Source organism: Haliotis cracherodii, unplaced genomic scaffold (genome assembly GCF_022045235.1).
Source record: "Haliotis cracherodii isolate W230 unplaced genomic scaffold, xgHalCrac1.p SCAF_5, whole genome shotgun sequence".
NCBI lineage: Eukaryota > Metazoa > Mollusca > Gastropoda > Lepetellida > Haliotidae > Haliotis > Haliotis cracherodii.
Genome location: NW_027266308.1, coordinates 20037142 through 20056061, shown reverse-complemented (window position 1 = coordinate 20056061; position 18920 = coordinate 20037142). Strand labels below are relative to the sequence as shown.

Below are 18920 nucleotides of genomic sequence, written 5' to 3'. Positions count from 1 at the left end.
AGACTTCGTAATGCAGGATAAGTATACAAATGTAAAAAATATTTAGATTTTACTAAATTTTTTAACTTATCCTGCATTACTCCGTATTGCATCTTTATCAGACGGCATGGCCGGTGGGCATACCTGCAGATGTGAACCATATTAAACCCTCGTCTAGGTCCGATGAATCCGCACCGCATACAAGTGATGACCGGAACATCTACGACCATTCCTGTCTTCAGGAAACAAGAGTCGATGCAAAAACGAAACGCCCGAATAGGTAACCGAAATACAATGAGGCGTGTTGCCAAAATATATAACTTACCGAAGAGCGAAAGCGAAACGCAGTAGAGCCCTCTAATCTGAGGCGATAAACACCAGAGAGTTCGACGGGCCCCGCTCGGGGAATCGAAGAATCAGCGGCGTCGGCGGCAAAATTTACGACCAATCCCAAGAGCGAATGCGAAACGCAGGAGAGCCCTCTAGGCTGGAGGCAAGGAACACCGGTGAGGTCGACGGGCACCGCTCAGGTATCAGAGAAGCGTTGGCGTCGGCGCCGGTGTCCACATCTACTACCATTCCTGTCGTCAGGAAACGAGAGTTGATGCAAAAAGTAAAACCCGGAGAGGTGACAGCAATAGAATGAGTCGGGTAACCCAAAACTAAAACTGACCTAAGAGCGAATGCGGAACGCAAGAGATCCGTCTCGTCTGGGGTGATAAACACCAGAGAGGTCGACGGGCCCCGCTCAGGGTATCGGAGAATCAGTGGCGTCGGAGATAGATGACCTGTTGGGCTACAACCAGGGACCAAAACTGTGAACGCCGGCGACAACTTTCAAGGCTACATCACGGAAGTAGTGGTTGGTGAAGGCGGTGTCCGATCGCCACGAACAGGCTTCCCTGAACGACTGGATGGAACAGTATACCGTGAAGAACCAGTGTAAATACGATCGCCCTGATCTCATTTTATTTCAGGTGATAGCCTTTGGGGGGAGGGTCCAATCCAGCGGCTCATAAGCTTTAAGGATGACCGTCCGGAGCCACAGGGAAAAGTATTCCGGCTGACCAACGACTGCGACGAAGGGGAGACCGGCAGAAAAAGGTGTTTCCTAGACTTGCGGCAGTCTTTAGATCGTAGAATAACCTTCAGTGCCCTTACTGAGCATAATGACGCTCATCCTCATCCTCGGCACCCACACTGGACGAGGGGGGAGGGGACAAGGAATGATCTATCAGGCTGTCCTGGGAGTTGAGTCTTTACGCTGACGTCCCAGTACGGTCCATGATGAACGGCGCCCTGGGTACCGCATTCGAACCGGGCACGGGAGACGTCGAGGGCGTGCTGTACATGGACTCGAGCGGCAGTAGTCAAAACCAGTAGAAATACCCGTCTTCTACTTAAGGTCGTAGAAGGAAGACGAGGGGAGTGGTTCGAAGGGCGTTGAAGACCACATTCAGATCCAACGCAGGCGGTCCGAACTTGGCCTTCAGGTCTTCAAGACTGAACGAGCGCAGCCAGGCCCGTAGGTCGGGAATTTTCGTCTTTCTCCGATCGTCCGAGATGGCCAGAACGGAGTAGATGGCGACCAGGTGTGTGGGGGTGGTAAGCCCTTCAACCGACGGGTGCTACGCAAGTACAGAAGGAACTGATCCAGGATCTGCGGTGACGCTGTCATCGGATCCTGGTGTTTGTCAGAACAAAATGCCTGGAACAAGCATCATTTATCAGCATACAGTCCCCCTGTAGATGGACGGTGGGCTGAAGCAATAGCCTTGGTCGCTATAGCCGAATAGCCCTTGGCTTTCTGCAGGTGTGTCAGGCGTGCAGACGATAACATGCGGGTATGAGGGTGTGGCAACAGACCGTGTGGATGGAGCAGAAGGTTGGACCACACCGGAAGTTCCAGGGGTTGTCTCTGGGTATGTTTCGGAGGTCGATAACCCAACTTCTGGCTGACCAATAAGGCGAGACCAAAGTCAATGGCAGGGGTCGAGTGGCCTGGATCTCTGAAGAACCATGGGAGGGAGAACCGGAGTCGGAAAAGCGTACACGCGTAATCCTTCTCAGGAACGATGGAAGGCTTCGACTGCCACAGCGGTCGTATCCGGCACAGGTGGAATGGAAGACGACAGCTGGCCACATTCAGATATGAGGCAAACAGATCTAGGGTTGGGGTGTCGACCGTTTGACATATTCTGGCCCGAGGCGCCGGAGAGCGTGAGGCGTCGGAGAGCTTGAGGCGCCTGGAACGCCGAAGATGGTGATTCTCGGGGGCGCCGGTCGAGTTTGTAGCGCCGGGAGAGGGGCGAGTACTCTGGGTCCGCAAACACCACACTACGGTGACGTCGTCAGTGGACACGATCAACAGGGCGTGACCGAGAAAGCACTGTCAGCAAGCGACGTCCTGGATAAGCCTTTATCTCGAGGCTGTTGTTGTGCCAATGGTGTTGATCTCTGGATCACAGGTGGTCACAATGTGGGCTGGTGTGGGCCACTAGCCACTGACAAGGTGGCAGGGGAGGTAGTCAGCAACAGGGGTCTGCGATTGCGTACCGTCGGTACGATTCGGAAAAAGGTGTGATAGCCTGCGAGCCAACCTCAAGTAGACGAAGTAAACCAGCTTCACAATCGACCGCCGGGGCATCGACGTAACCGGGTAGTAGGAAGTCGAGGCAATATGGCCATTGCACGAAGTAATGAGATCGTTTTCATCCCTGAAGCGGCGTATAAGTACTCCTGTTCTTATATCGAGGTGACAATGGAGGACGACAACACGATACGAGGCAGGTATGCAACAGGGGTCAGTGGGACGGCCGAGGGACTTTAATTATCAAATCGACACTGTGTCCGGTAGTCAAGGCGGAAGATAGGAAGGTGTCGTAGTCGAAAAGATCAAACCGGACGAAGGAAGGCGATCTTTTCCATCCCTTGAACGCCTATAGGCGCTATCGTTCTTACAGCGAAGGGTTGATGAAACAAGGTTCCTCGTGACAGCCGTGTTGGTAGAGGAGGTCTATTGTTTCCAACATCCGTACATGGATGGACTGCGACAGGCGCCTGGTTGAGTGGTAGCACCAAGCGTACAGTTAGACATGGAAACCAATCTGTAGAAATACATGGCACCCCTTGCCATGGTAAGTTGACCTAATTCCGGTCGGAGTTGTTGACAGTCCGAGTACTTGACACGTGACATGTAAATCACACTGCGCAGTAGCCGAGAAAACCGCCTTGGAGTCGGAACTGAGGTGCAAACTCCACACACAGACAATCCTCAATGAACTGCGTGAGAGGCGATCAAGTGGTGTACCCGAGTTTTGCGATAAAACACGGAACCCCATGGGCGTCGTGGAAAACCCGGTGAGCGCCGAGGAAGAGTCTCTTTCAGGAGCGCTGGCGCTAGGGTAGGGTAGAACAGCGTTGGTGTCCGCGATGTCGACGAAGTAAACTCTTTGTAAGTGGATGTCGTCGTCGAATCTGATACAGACGCTGTTCACATGACGCGCTGTTTCGATGGAAACCCGCAGGTCATCTCTCCGGAATCATAGCGCTTTAAACGACGGGATTATGGATAACGTCTCAGTGGGCAAGTTGAATCGGACCAACTGTCTATTGGTTGAAAAGATTCCACCCAGGAAGTAGAACGATAGTCACGATCCCGAAGACCGACGGGAGAGTAGCGACAGGAGCGGCGACAGTTGTTTCACCATGCTTCTCCGTGTGACGAGTTATGAGACGGCAGCAAGAGAAGAGGGCAGCAAGAGAAGAGGGCAGTGGCGCCGGGGAGGCGATTGCCGATGGTGCCCCTTAAGCCGCAGTAGAAGATCGGATAGTCGGCTCGTTGATCTGAGCTTGATAAAGCTTGTTGATCTGGGCGCCGGAGGTCATCTTAGGCGCCGGATATATCATAGGCGCTTCTTCCGTAACTCTTGAGGCGCCGGAGTAGTCAGAGGCGCCAGAGACATTAGAGGCGTCGAAGATCATGAGATCAAAGACCTTAGAGGCGCCGGGAGCGCCGAAGACATCAGAGGATGCGGAGGCGCCGGAGCGCGGAGACATCAGAGGCGCCGGGAATTCACGAGGCGCCGGGAGCGCACGAGGCGCCGAGACATCAGAGGCGCCGGGAGCGCACGAGGCGCCGGGACATCAGAGGCGCCGGGAGCGCACGAGGCGCCGAGACATCAGAGGCGCCGGGAGCGCCGGGAGCGCACGAGGCGCCGAGACATCTGAGGCGCCGGAGGCGCCGGGAGCGCCGGGACATCAGAGGCGCCGGGAGCGCCGGGAGCGCCGGGAGCGCACGAGGCGCCGAGACATCAGAGGCGCCGGGAGCGCCGGGAGCGCCGGGAGCGCCGAGACATCGGAGGCGCCGGGAGCGCACGAGGCGCCGAGACATCAGAGGCGCCGGGAGCGCCGGGAGCGCCGGAGGCGCCGGGAGCGCACGAGGCGCCGAGACATCAGAGGCGCCGGGAGCGCCGGGAGCGCCGGGAGCGCCGAGACATCGGAGGCGCCGGGAGCGCACGAGGCGCCGAGACATCAGAGGCGCCGGAGGCGCCGGGAGCGCACGAGGCGCCGAGACATCGGAGGCGCCGGGAGCGCCGGGAGCGCCGGGACATCAGAGGCGCCGGGGGCGCCGGAGACATCAGCGTTGATGTGGTGGTGTTGGAGACCGTGAACGGTCGTATGTCGTGCCAGGGGAGGCAGACTCTACGTTGGGAGCGCTGGAGCCGCCGGTGGAGTAGGAGACCGTGAACGGTCGTATGTCGTGCCATGGGAGGCAGACTCTACGTTGGGAGCCGCCGTTGGTGCTGGGAGCACTGCGAAGCTCCGCTGAGCGCTGCTGCCGTCAACGTAGGTGGGGGTCGACGAGCACGTTGAGCGAGGTGTGTCCTGGATACTCGCATGAGCTGAAGGATCACAGCGACGAATGACTGCAACATCGGCACTGCCTTGTGAAAGTACAGGGCGTCGTACAATCACGGCAGAAAGGGGCGGCCCCGACCAGATTTGTTCCCGCGGCAACAAGTGCAGCGAGGCAGAAAATCTGGAATTTAAGCAAAACATAACTATGTGGCAAAGCCACAAAGTGCGGGAAGCATAATGTGATTCAGAAACTTTGTATTTCAATGAAGTTTATGAGATCAAACAATGACGCTAAAAGGTAGCGAAAAAGCATAGCTTTAAGCAAACACATAACCATGTGGCCAATCACAAAGTATGGGAAGCATAATGTGATTCAGAAACTTTGTATTTCAATGAAGTTTATGAGATCAAACAATGACGCTAAAAGGTAGCGAAAAAGCATAGCTTTAAGCAAACACATAACCATGTGCAAACACGTAACCATGTGGCAAAACCACAGAGTACGGGAGACATAATGTAACTCAAAAACTTCGTATTATATTGAAGTTTATGAGAAGAAACAATTACGCTGAGAGGTAGCGAAAAGGCAAGGCTTTAAGCACACCAAAACAACATACATAAATGTAATGTATTACCCAAGCCAAAGAGAGAATTCAAAACGCAGAACACGACATTACGTGGCCACGTGGTGAATGGCCAAAATGGCGGGAAAGAAAACAAAATGGCGGGAACAACATTGCGCCCGTAAATTACTGTGACGTGAGCCACAGACGAGCGATAAACGTTACAATTTACGAATGGGAAGACCCTAAGGTCACGGCCCATAACAGGTAACAATGTAGCAGCATATAATGAATGTAGAAACACGCAAAATATAAAAAACAAATAATAAGCTTTAATTTCCACAAGGGATACACAGTACGTCCGTCCGTGGAGGTGACAAAGCAGTTATGTGTTTTTGTGTGACGTCATGACTTCCGGGTCACGTGCCGACTGTGAGAGGGCGCTGCCTCCTGAGCTGGTTGGGACAACTTTCTTCAGCAGCTGGATCTCACACAGTTCGTCACTCTGTCAAAGACAGCAGTAAATGCAATACGGAGTAATGCAGGATAAGTTAAAAAAATTTCTGAATACTACTGCTTGATTGGAATGTCTAAATAACAGGATTAAGTATCTTTTCGGCGCCTTCCGAGTTGTCCGAGAGTGGTGCGGGGAGTCGGGAGCATAGACAGGAACAGAACGGTTCTCTATAGTTTTGGGATCCCGAGTCAGAAAAGAAGTAGCGTTAAACATTCATCAGAAAAACCATCAGGCTCCTCAACGCATCATCTAGGTATGTGTTGTACTTAAGTAATTCAGGCAACAACAAGAACTTATCTGAGGACTATGTGTGTATATTTATGATTAATTATATCATAAATAAAAAGGACTGGAGCAAACCATCTGACTTGTGATTTTGATAGAGCTACACCATCCCTAGAACCAAGGAGTGGTTGATAAGTACAAGTGACCAAAGGTAGAAGGGTAAGGTACCCGGAACCTAAGGTTACAGAAGAATGCCAATCCAGGGTGAAGTACCAATCTCTAGTAAAAACTTTAGTCTGACTCCAGAAACTGGCACCGACACAACGGCTGACAATCCAAGATGAAGAGATGCTCTGGTGGAGGATAGTCCTGGTGACAATGTATTCATCCTAGCCATGGAGGGTCAAGGTTCCTAGCAGGAACAAGGTCAGTTGGCAATATCGACGTCATGGCCAAAAATAGTCAGAGTGATCGTGGAAGTCTTCATGATATTGGATACTACACTGACATAGTCCCGGGAAGCACACCGATCCCAAATGGAGCGCCATCACAGAGGAAGGCTGGTCACAGTTAAAGAGCGCTAAACATTGGCAAGGAGGGTGAAGACCACCTGTCCAGGAAAGGAAACTGCCTCAGCCAGCGATGTAGTCATGGCCGGCACTCCTGGAGGTCATTATGACAGTTGCCGGCTACCTCTCTCACTCAGTATCTGTTAAATCCTCATAAATTTGATGTGCTCTAAAATAGGCCTCACCATGCTCTGAAGATACAATTTATTACACTGCGCACATCTGGAATCTGAGCAGCTAGACAGGAGAAGTACATGTCCTCATGGTTATTCTTGCCATCCTCTGTGTAATAAGACCTATGTTAAATGATTAAATTCCCCCAAATGCAAGTTCATGTGTATCTTCTTGCATGATGAGAAGGAAAGTGAGGGATCAAGGACAGTTTACTCTGATTGGTAACCAAGGGCAACAGGCACCCCAGATGTAGAAGAGGCACATGTTTTCTGTGTTATATTATCAGTGTGGACAAGGAAATTGCTATATGTTGTGTCAGGATATGAAATAATATCTGATTTAATGAATTAAGATGGTTTGCTTGACTTTCTTTTTTCAAATTGTTTCTTTATCTCAGACAACACATGGGTATTATTTAGCCACATTAAGCCAGCGGAGCACCAAGATGCAGCTGTTGGAGCTGGGTTACAAAGCCCTAAGGCCCTAATCAATCCTCTTACCAAGCATGAACTGATCATCTATGGCAAAGATGGCAGTTTCCTCCGGGAATTCCACCCACATGGGTTGAAAGATGGGGCTGCCACTCTCCACGGACTTGTAGAACTGTGTGTACATGTAGGAAAGCAGAGTGTAGCGGGTCCTGACAGCATCACGGATCACCTTCATGTTGTCTTCAGGCAGGAGGTAGGGCTCTCGGCGCTTGGTATCCAGGTGAGCATGAGCTCGGAAGAATGGGTAGAATGCTCCTGCCTGGAGAAGTAGTTCAGTCATTCTTTTAACAATAAATGATCTGGCATATATGGTACCAATTATCCAGCAAGGAATAATTACCAATTTCCAAATATGAAATGTAATGGTATTTGTCACAATAAAATGCATGTACTTCAACACTCCCATGTTGAGTAAGGGTCCTTATAACTGGTGGCATACCTGGTACCATCTTGTGATAAGCTCCACGTCTGGGTTTCGGAAGAAGCCACCAACATCAGCTCCTGAGAATGTGATACCCGCTATGTTGAGAGACATGATCATAGGGTTGGCAGCCTTCAGATGAGACCACTCACCAATGTTGTCACCCGTCCATACAGCACCTGGAGACACACACAGACATTATACATTCACAGGTCGCTGATACAACATGCACAACAGTAGAGACCCAGAGGTCAATAAGGAGACAAGTCATTACTGATATGTGTAGCATCAATGCGTAGCAAGTCCTCACCATATCTCTGCGATCCTGAGAAGAAAGCCCTGGTCAACAGGAAGGGTCGGAGGTGGCCATCAGATCTCTTTAACAGTCCATCCCATGTAGCTTTGTGCTAAAAAATATAACAACTTAATTAAGATATCTGAAGCAAGTTCTGATACAACCTCTCCCACAGGTGCTACACTGCCAAAACATCTGTGCGTACACTTGAGAGACTCACCACGAGGAAGCCATACAGGTTGTGGACATCACGGTTTTCCCAGTCACCATGGTGTCTCACATCCTTCTGGAATGTAATCTCAGGGCCATTGAAGACCGATGGTTCGTTCATATCGTTCCACACAAAAACATCTTTGGATGAGCCAGGGTATTCTGTGTAGGCAAACTTGCCAGCCCACCATTCCTGTACTGCAGGGTTGAAGAAGTCTGGCCAGGCTGAGGACCCTGAGAAAGAGGAAACACATTATCAGACAGACGTAACCAGAGGCAGATGTAGGTCCAACAGACATATGTCAGACACACCTGTAGACAGACAAATGATACATCTGGAGACAAAGACAGTTTCCTTTCAGCCGTTGACGTCATACTAATAATGTGACATGAATAAAGTATCCACATGACGAGTGCCAGTACTGACTTGGCCGACACTGACATTGCAGCTTACCTGGCCAGCACCAGCCTTCATATTCCCCACTATCCTTGTTCTTCACATAGTAATCTTGGGCTTTAAGATCGGCATACACCTTGTAGTTGTCATCCTTCTTCAAGTGAGGGTCGACGATGGTGACCAGCTTCCTGCCTCTGGAGACGAGGTTGCCCACCATCTCCTGGGGGTGGGGGAACTTGTCCCCGGCCCACGTGAAATAACTGCAACCAGGAGCATGGGGTAAATCAATGCACACACACTGAGGAGATCCGGGTTGACAGAAACTATAACATATTTTCTTAGGGGCAGAAGACTTTTAGTACCCTCCCACCTGGAAGAGATTTCTGTATCTGTCTCAATATGTTTTCAGTATGGCTAGCAAGTTTAACATAGTACTTATTTGCCAGCAAGCAAATTAAAACACAAAACTTGGATTCGGGGCAAAATGTATGAACAGGACATACTGGAATCTGACTACAGTAGTGGCAATACCTACAACAGCAGTGACCCCTAGTAGACTGAGTGTGCACAAACACTACTGTTGGTACTAACCGTTTTCCATCTGTGTGTTCAATATCCAGCCAGATTACATCAAATGGAATATCATGTTTATCAAAGTTCTCAGCAACTCTGAAATGTGAATAAGGGTGATATTATTAAATATTGATATATAATTTTTTCAAGTGTATTCTTTTCAGAAAAATTTAGTAAAACTTAAATATTTTTTTTACATTTTACATTTGTATACTTATCCTGCATTCCTCCTTGACAGAAAGACAAAGATGTGAGAGGTTCAGCTGTAGAAGAAATTGTTCCAGCCATTTCAACACCCTCAAACAGCTGCCACGTGACCTGGATGTGGTGGCAGCACATAAGTGCACATTACTGCTTAGAACGTAACATCTGAAAACTTTCTTGGGAGGAATCACTGCATCAGGTGGGCACTTAGATGAAGTAATGCAGGATAAGTATACAAATGTTAGAAAATATATATATTTTACTAATTTTTTTTAACTTATCCTGCATTACTCTTCAATGCGTCTTTATCAGACAGTACGGCAGGTGGGCATAGCTTCAGATATGACCCAAAATAAATAACCGTCAAGGTCCAAGTAACCAGTACGGCATCCTGCATGATGACCGGAAATCAATGACCATTCCTGTCAGAAGGAAAACAAGGGTGTGAGGGATGCCGGAAGTCCAGGTAACAGTACAGTAGTAGAAAAATGCGAGAACTAAGGTCTGGAACTGCGTACTGAGCTGATGCTAGTAGCATGTAAACCGTCTAGTCTGCACCAGAGAGGTTGAAAGGTCAGCTCTGGGCATAGGGAAGCGTCACTGGCACTTTGGGTTGGTGACTTGCTGGGCTGTTAACTGCGAATCTTGTCTGCGAGGTCATGAATAACGGTATAGTCATCTCCTGGCACCACGTGCATGAACTGGGCATAGGTGGAGTTCCTGCTCATCCACTTTTGAAGTTGGAGGTGGGATGGTGAAAGATCGGTCTGGCTGCCCTGGGAGGTGATTCTTGCTATGAAATCTCATCGGCACTGTGCGCCCAGTGGACAAGGGTGGTGTTAAATGCATTTAGCTCTTTTACCCTTGCCACAGTAGCCAGAGCCAAGAAGAAGACCAACTTCTTGGCGAGGTTGTATAATGAAGCTGAGTGAAGTGGCTCAAATGGGGCATCACACAGCAACTAGAGAGCCATATTCAAATCCCCCATGCCCTTAAGGTGTCTTTTGCTGTGCAGGAACATAAGAAATTCCGCCAAGAATGGGGGAGATGCAGTAGTGGGGTCCTGATGTTTCCCTACAGAAACTCTCAAAGGAGTGCCACTTGTCGTCATAAATGTACCTCGTAGAAGGTCTGTGAGCCAAATTTATAGCTGTTGCATTGGCCCGATTATCCTTTGCGCCTAAGGCCCTTTGCAGATATACCAGGACTGAGATGAAAAACCTGTCTGCTTGGCCAACCTGGTAGTTCGAGGAGGTCGTCTGTGGCCATGTCTTTGCAATCCACAAGCCAGCCCATCGCTGGCCACCAAGGCGTGATCAAAGTCAGAGCAAGGCTCTTGGTTGCTTGATCTTCTGCATCTCCTTGGGAAGAAGTACTGGTGGCAGAAAAGTATACGCTTCTCAAGTGATGCTGAATGCGTCCGGCTCCAAGACTGCAGGTCTCAGGGATCGGGGTGACATAAGTTGAGATCTGGTTGTTTTGGCAAGTGGCGAAGAGGTTGATGTTAGGATGATATAGGAGAAGAAATACCTCGGGAAGGAGCTGCCCTTCCTGACCTAGATAGAGTGTTTGCCAGAACATTCCTACATCCGGGCATGTGCTGGACCAAACAGCATAGGCCCAGCTGATCCACCAGATGGAAGAACTGGAATGTCTGTTGAAGGAGGGAGTGAGAGTGTGTCGTCCCCTGATTGCGTAGAAACCAAACCACTGTAATGTTGTCGGTGGATAAAAGTGAGTTGAGAGTACTGGAGTTGCTCCTGCCAGTGTGATATCGCCAAAATGAGTGCCTCCAAATCGAGTTTGTTGGTGTGCCAAGTGTGCTTTGAGGTCAGCTCTTGGCCCTGAGGTCGTCTGGTCCCAAACCTGTAAAGAAGCATCTAGAAACAGGAGGGACTTTGGGGATAATTCTGTTAAGAAGACAACACCTAAGATTTTCGACTCTACCTCCCACCAGCTAATAGGTAATTAAGTAGAATGAATAACCAATACAAAATAACTATGCACAAAACGTGGCCATGGGGTGAATTCAAAATGGCAGAATGGAACAATCATACATTCGTAATTACCAAGACTAAATGACACAAACGAATTGAAAATAAATTACGCTTTGATAGGGGCAAAAAGGCACAAACCATAAACAAGTGAAAACGAAGTATGAATAAGAAGCGAAGGATGCTGGAAAACTGCAGAGGCTTTATTTCTCAACAACACGTCTGTCCGTGTTGACTGACAAAGCAGTAATGTGCTCTTATGTAACGTCACCACTACATCTTCTGCAGCTGAACCTCTCACAGCTTCATCTTTCTGTAAAAAAAAACAGCAGTAAATGTATAAAGGAATAATGAAGTATAAGTTAAAAAATAAATAATTCTAATGATATTTCTATTTTGAATAGAAAGAAGTTCTTACGATTTGACATCATCTTCATCGTTGTAGTTCCATCTGCACTGGTGGTAGGCAATGGAGAAGAGCTGGAACAGAAGAAGAGACATGTACCCACCAGACGCAGACACGAGCAAGTGAGAATACTGTCCCCCTGACTGTAGGTGATACCTTGACTCTCTCTCTGTGTGTGTATGTGTGTGTGTGTGTGTGTGTGTGAGAGAGAGAGGGGGAGAGAGAGAGAGAGAGAGAGAGAGAGAGAGAGAGAGAGAGAGAGAGAGAGAGATTGACCAGAGGTAATATTGACCCTTATATTGACCAGAGGTAATATTGTCCCCTTGACGGGGGGCAGTACTGACCAGAGGTACTATTGACCCCTTGACGGCGGGTATTGACCAGAGGTAATATTTTCCCCTTGATGGGGGGGCAGTACTGACCAGAGGTACTATTGACCCCTTGACGGCGGGTATTGACCAGAGGTAATATTGTCCCCTTGACGGGGGGCAGTACTGACCAGAGGTACTATTGACCCCTTGACAGCGGGTATTGACCAGAGGTAATATTGTCCCCTTGACGGGGGGGCAGTACTGACCAGAGGTACTATTGACCCCCTGACGGCGGGTATTGACCAGAGGTAATATTGTCCCCTTGACGGGGGGTATTGACCAGAGGTGGTATTGACCAGAGGTGATATTGACCCCCTGACAGAGGAGGGGGGGGGAAGGGGAAAGAGATAGAGGTATTGCAAGGAGTTTTAATTGTCTCAGGAACAGACAGAAGGTACTGACCGGCGGTAGTTCTGTGGTCCCAGTGAGCGCTCCATATTGTTGAAACACATCCTTGGGACGCGGTCCCAGCAACACAAACACATCAATGACCCCACTCTCAGAAAACCAGTGTGTGTCTGTCCTGGGCAGTTCTGTATTACCTTGTACCATGTCAGCCACTTTGGAGAAAAATGTCTGCAACAGATAATAAACTGAGGTGAAACACAATCCCAGATTATCAGGTATGAATAAAACCTAGAGCCAATACACTGCTGCTAACCATGTACATTCAACTACACAGAATGGTCAGCTTTCTATATTTGGCAAAGTTTGTTTTTTTAGTAAAATGTCAAAATAACGTTAGGGAGGGAATAAAATCTTCAAAAACTTAATCTGTGTTTGTGGTTACTTCAGTACATGACTCTTTCATGATTTGGGATTTTGAAAAATACTGAACAAAGGCACCAGTTCACCACTAGACTGATCTGGATAGCAAGACTCATCTAAACATATTTAATGGTGTTGGGAGTTCTGCTCCGGAAACGAGCACTACCCTCATTTTCAGTATAATATATTTGAATTCTAACACACCTTTATTATCATGCTGACCTGTTATGCTAAGGCTATACAACACACTAAGACACATGACAATGTAACACCTAATGATGCTGCTGAGCCATGCTGTGTACCTTGTCTGCCACAGTGGAGCTGATGTCAATCCACGTCTCTGCAGCATTGTGCCAGAATATGCCGGCTGTGTTCTTTTTGCTGAAAACATGGCAACTCACACAGTATAGTCAACAAATATTTAGTGTTTATCAGGCTGACCATCAGGGGAAACAAATGTAACATGAACTTGGTCATGTTCAAATCACCACTGCAGTGAAGAAGATATGCGAGTGTCAGTAATATTTTCAAAAAAGGTGAGGCTGATCTGACATAGCACAATGAATGAAAATGTCTCTCTTGAGGAATAGATAGACACTAGCATTAGCCTGAGTGTGTGTCATAGAGTGGTGGTAGTGGTGGTGGTGGTGGTGGTACTCACTTGTGTGCTAGCATGAGGGGAACTGCGCCGTAGAGAGCCATGGGATTATACAGGTCATACTCAAACACATCCAGGTTGAACAGCCGATAGGGCTCAGTGTTTCTGAAATCAAACAATCCCGTCATTCCATATGACCAAGCAGAGCAGTAACACGGAAGCAACAGCACAATTGTCGAAACTCACGTAACTAAAGGCACTTACTTTGTTGATTTGAGAGCTAGGCTTTCTGCATGTTCTGGAATTCCATAAACAAAGTCGAACCCCGGGAATGAGATGTCTATCCCCACAGATGTTGGACCTGCAACAGACCGGGCATCTGTCAGTGGGGCAGTGGGACGAGTTCAGTGCTACAAGCAGGACAAGGGTTTCACCGGGCTATCAACTCATGCTCTAGGTGACAACATTTATAACAGTGTACCACACCTGCAAAGAACTTCTGGCCTGTCTCTCCTTCCAATCAGTCATTTGTTTCAAAGTGATTCACAGTGAGGCTTTCAGTGAGAGATGTGAGAGATGTGCGAGCATGCACTCACCGTGAGGCTTTCAGTGAGAGATGTGAGAGATGTGCGAGCATGCACTCACCGTGAGGCTTTCAGTGAGAGATGTGAGAGATGTGCGAGCATGCACTCACCGTGAGGCTTTCAGTGAGAGATGTGAGAGATGTGCGAGCATGCACTCACCGTGAGGCTTTCAGTGAGAGATGTGCGAGCATGCACTCACCGAGAGGCTTTCAGTGAGAGATGTGCGAGCATGCACTCACCGTGAGGCTTTCAGTGAGAGATGTGCGAGCATGCACTCACCGTGAGGCTTTCAGTGAGAGATGTGCGAGCATGCACTCACCGTGAGGCTTTCAGTGAGAGATGTGCGAGCATGCACTCACCGTGAGGCTTTCAGTGAGAGATGTGAGAGATGTGCGAGCATGCACTCACCGTGAGGCTTTCAGTGAGAGATGTGAGAGATGTGCGAGCATGCACTCACCGTGAGGCTTTCAGTGAGAGATGTGAGAGATGTGCGAGCATGCACTCACCGTGAGGCTTTCAGTGAGAGATGTGAGAGATGTGCGAGCATGCACTCACCGTGAGGCTTTCAGTGAGAGATGTGCGAGCATGCACTCACCGTGAGGCTTTCAGTGAGAGATGTGCGAGCATGCACTCACCGTGAGGCTTTCAGTGAGAGATGTGAGAGATGTGCGAGCATGCACTCACCGTGAGGCTTTCAGTGAGAGATGTGCGAGCATGCACTCACCGAGAGGCTTTCAGTGAGAGATGTGCGAGCATGCACTCACCGTGAGGCTTTCAGTGAGAGATGTGCGAGCATGCACTCACCGTGAGGCTTTCAGTGAGAGATGTGCGAGCATGCACTCACCGTGAGGCTTTCAGTGAGAGATGTGCGAGCATGCACTCACCGTGAGGCTTTCAGTGAGAGATGTGCGAGCATGCACTCACCGTGAGGCTTTCAGTGAGAGATGTGCGAGCATGCACTCACCGTGAGGCTTTCAGTGAGAGATGTGCGAGCATGCACTCACCGTGAGGCTTGGAGTCTGTGAAGGACTTGAAGGTCTCTTCCCACATGTCGGCCTCCTCATCTGTCTTTTCCGGAGGCACCTGCTTCTCCTCATCCTCTTCTCCCTCCTACAGAGAACACACACTACAAGGCTGGCATCACTTCACTTATACATAGCCAAGAACATGGTACAAGGTACATATATATCCAACTACAATCAACCCTTGTTAAAAACTCAAAGCTTCACATTTGTCTAGCTATGACTTATGTAATCATTTGCCACTGCTTAATGAGACAGAGCAAGTACAAAAATCCCTAAGGTTCACATGACATAGTTATAACCACACACAGACCCTCTCATGCATGTTATGCTGAAACTCAGTCAACCACATAACCTAGGTTTCATTCAAAAAGTGGAAGTGATCAACTACAATTATCTCTTGCAAAACTTGATCAATAGAAATTTGATGAGTATCAATGCATAATGGCCCCCTTCAATCTAGTATGTAATGTTTGTTGATTATACCAATTGAGTTACCAACCCATCCACTTCAGAAATGTGCGAGCAAACTATACTACCTGTAACAATGGCCTCACCTGGTGAACAATATAACATAAGCATTTACTCACAAATCTAACAGTGATTAAGGACAAAAGGAATGCTCCCATTACAGGTCACATCATGAAAGACAATTTCATGATCTTTGACCGATGAACAAAATGACAACAAGAAGTCAACATAAGCCAATCAGAGAGCATCGTTCTCCAGCTCAACTGCAGCTTCAAACTTGGTGACTTCCATTCCAGAATGCACTTGGAAAAATATTTGACAAAGTTCTCAATTCAAACTTTTAAATCTGAACAAAAACATATCCTGGAATGTCCAACAGACATAGGCAGTACTTCACATGGGCTATTGAAAATCTTTTCCATTTCAAATGTTTATTCTAGTGAAGTGAGAGATGATTGATTTTGACGTACTGGCTGTAACTGTCATTTAGAATGCCTCATTCTGAAGGTTGCATGATAAGAAAACATATTCAGACTTTCACTGATCTAGTAATCAACGTTCTGATTGGTTGGATGAAATGTTGATCTGACGTTACCTGTAATGGGATGTTTTCAGATCTTTGTTTCACGATGTCCAGATCTAAGATCTAATTTTTTTTTTAGATTTGCAAAGATACAAACTATGCAACTGACACATGAACGTAAACAAAGTAACTCACCTTCTTTTCCTCCTCACCCTTATCTTCTGCAGGAGAGTCTGGCTGTTGCTCCGCTCTGAAAGGGGCGGAAAACCAAGAATATAATCCCGAGCCCATTCTACTCAACCAGCCCCTACAAAGTGGATAGAAACATTGTGTTCCCAGAGATCTAGATTAGAAACATGTATAGCAAAAAGCGGAGGTGCATGCAGCTACACACAACATTATCACAACACTGACTCCTCACAAAACATGTCATGAAGCTACTTCTAATACAATTCTGCCAAAGGCAAATACTTTTACTATCAGCATCAAAACATTGGTGAAAACATTCCTTGAACACAACAGGTGCATGCCAAACTAAATTACAGACAACCCATAACCTCAATCTGTTAATAGCCAATACGTAATACTTGCTATAAGATATGTTCCAATTTGTTCCAATTAACAAGTCAGATTATCAGATGAGTTTCATGTTGTCCTCATCCCAAAATGGTGAGTGCATGAGTTCTAGCACACTTCTCTACATGCTCTAGTCTACACCCTCACACACCCTTACCTTCTCTACACCCTCATACACCACCACCTTCTCTACACCCTCACACACCACCACCTTCTCTACACCCTTACACACCAGCACCTTCTCTACACCCTTACCTTCTCTACACCCTTACCTTCTCTACACCCTTACCTTCTCTACACCCTCACACACCACCACCTTCTCTACACCCTCACACACCCTTACCTTCTCTACACCCTTACCTTCTCTACACCCTCACACACCAGCACCTTCTCTACACCCTCACACACCCTTACCTTCTCTACACCCTTACCTTCTCTACACCCTCACACACCTCCACCTTCTCTACACCCTCACACACCTTCTCTACACCCTCACACCACCACCCCTAACACACCACCACCTTCTCTACACCCTTACCTTCTCTACACCCTCACACACCCTTACCTTCTCTACACCCTTACCTTCTCTACACCCTAACACACCACCACCTTCTCTACACCCTCACACACCATCTCTACACCCTCACACACCTTCTCTACATCCTCACACACCACCACCTTCTCTACACCCTCACACACCATCTCTACACCCTCACACCACCGCTCCTAACACACCACCACCTTCTCTACACCCTCACACACCATCTCTACACCCTCACACACCTTCTCTACACCCTCACACACCACCACCTTCTCTACACCCTCACACACCATCTCTACACCCTCACACCACCACCCCTAACACACCACCACCTTCTCTACACCCTCACACACCACCACCTTCTCTACACCCTCATACACCACCACCTTCTCTACGCCCTAACACACCACCACACTTCTCTATATGCTCTGACATTTTTCCTTGGCAACAAAGAAGCATAAGAACTTACTCTTTTTTACGCAAATGTTCAAATTTGAGCAATCCTTGTGAATTGATGCTGACGACAGGCTCTCCTCCTGAGAAGAAGTCCATCCGGAAGGGGTCTGACAGGATGACCACTTTACTGGTGCCCAGCGAGAAGGTGACTCTGCCTCTGGAAGTCTCCTGCACTGTGATCCTGTCAGACAGAGAAGGCTACAACTGTACTGACATGATCAACGCAAGAAAGCATGCACTGATGGATATGCTGCTCTTTCACATACATTCCTAGTCATATAAGTTCAATGAATACCCTGGATCATTTTGGCCCCCAAGTCTCTAAAAGATTTTTGGGCTTCCCAATGCCTGGCATGTGACCCCTATATATCAGTTCTATAGACTAAAGATGTACAAATGTCACTGTGACCAATCCATGTGCTCAGTGTGACTACCTGCTACGAACCATACTGATACCCATGGCTGCCTTTTCAACATAACCTGTCGACATGTCACATGTAGTAGTATGTAAAATTTATTTTATGTACATATCATCAAGTTAGTGTACCTTAATGTCAGCTTTTCGTTTAATCCCTAAGCCTTAGTCCTCAACCACCCAATCTAACCTGCATCACTATTACAATAGCACAGTCACCATTATGCTTGTCTTCTCTATTGTTTTCCTGGGCCCCTATTGTCTAGCCCCAGCCCCTTAAATTCAGTGACAGGGGGCCTCATGGGACCGGTCAGCTTGCAATTTACACTTGCATTTGATCTGTTTTGTAGTTCACTTTTCACTGCTGGATGAAATCGTCATTTCTCACTGGTTAGTTTAAGTGTGAATTGTTTATTTATAAGTCGTTATTTAGTGTTTTGGTATTATGTTTTCTAAGGTGCAAATGTATGATTTCTAGGACTGATACGATTCACTTGTGTATTCGGTGAATCGAACCATATCCATTCATGAATTGAATTCATTATTCGTGGCCACAAGAATCGAATATTTATGAATATACAGTCAAGTGCATTTACATACTCTGTACCTAAAAATATCATTAAGAACATATTAATTATTATATGCATAGATTTCTTCCAAAACAACACTCTTATGATATTCAATTTAACAGTATTGTGGTCACTGGTCATTGTCGCA

General features: G+C 47.7%; 1 protein-coding gene across 1 annotated transcript in view; it reads right to left on the bottom strand.

The window, feature by feature from the left end:
- The window catches only part of LOC139442315 (neutral alpha-glucosidase AB-like), a 53938-nt gene that overhangs the window by 8812 nt on the left and 26206 nt on the right, over positions 1 to 18920 (bottom strand). The window contains exons 4-17 of the mRNA XM_071223106.1: positions 17802 to 17969; positions 16411 to 16465; positions 15204 to 15309; positions 13880 to 13976; positions 13679 to 13780; positions 13320 to 13398; positions 12652 to 12825; positions 11891 to 11952; positions 9293 to 9370; positions 8759 to 8961; positions 8315 to 8538; positions 8110 to 8206; positions 7818 to 7978; positions 7388 to 7637 (exon numbers count right to left, since the gene is read on the bottom strand). Of these exons, the coding sequence (XP_071079207.1) occupies positions 7388 to 7637; positions 7818 to 7978; positions 8110 to 8206; positions 8315 to 8538; positions 8759 to 8961; positions 9293 to 9370; positions 11891 to 11952; positions 12652 to 12825; positions 13320 to 13398; positions 13679 to 13780; positions 13880 to 13976; positions 15204 to 15309; positions 16411 to 16465; positions 17802 to 17969 (1856 nt within the window). The remainder of the gene's footprint in view (positions 1 to 7387; positions 7638 to 7817; positions 7979 to 8109; positions 8207 to 8314; positions 8539 to 8758; positions 8962 to 9292; positions 9371 to 11890; positions 11953 to 12651; positions 12826 to 13319; positions 13399 to 13678; positions 13781 to 13879; positions 13977 to 15203; positions 15310 to 16410; positions 16466 to 17801; positions 17970 to 18920) is intronic.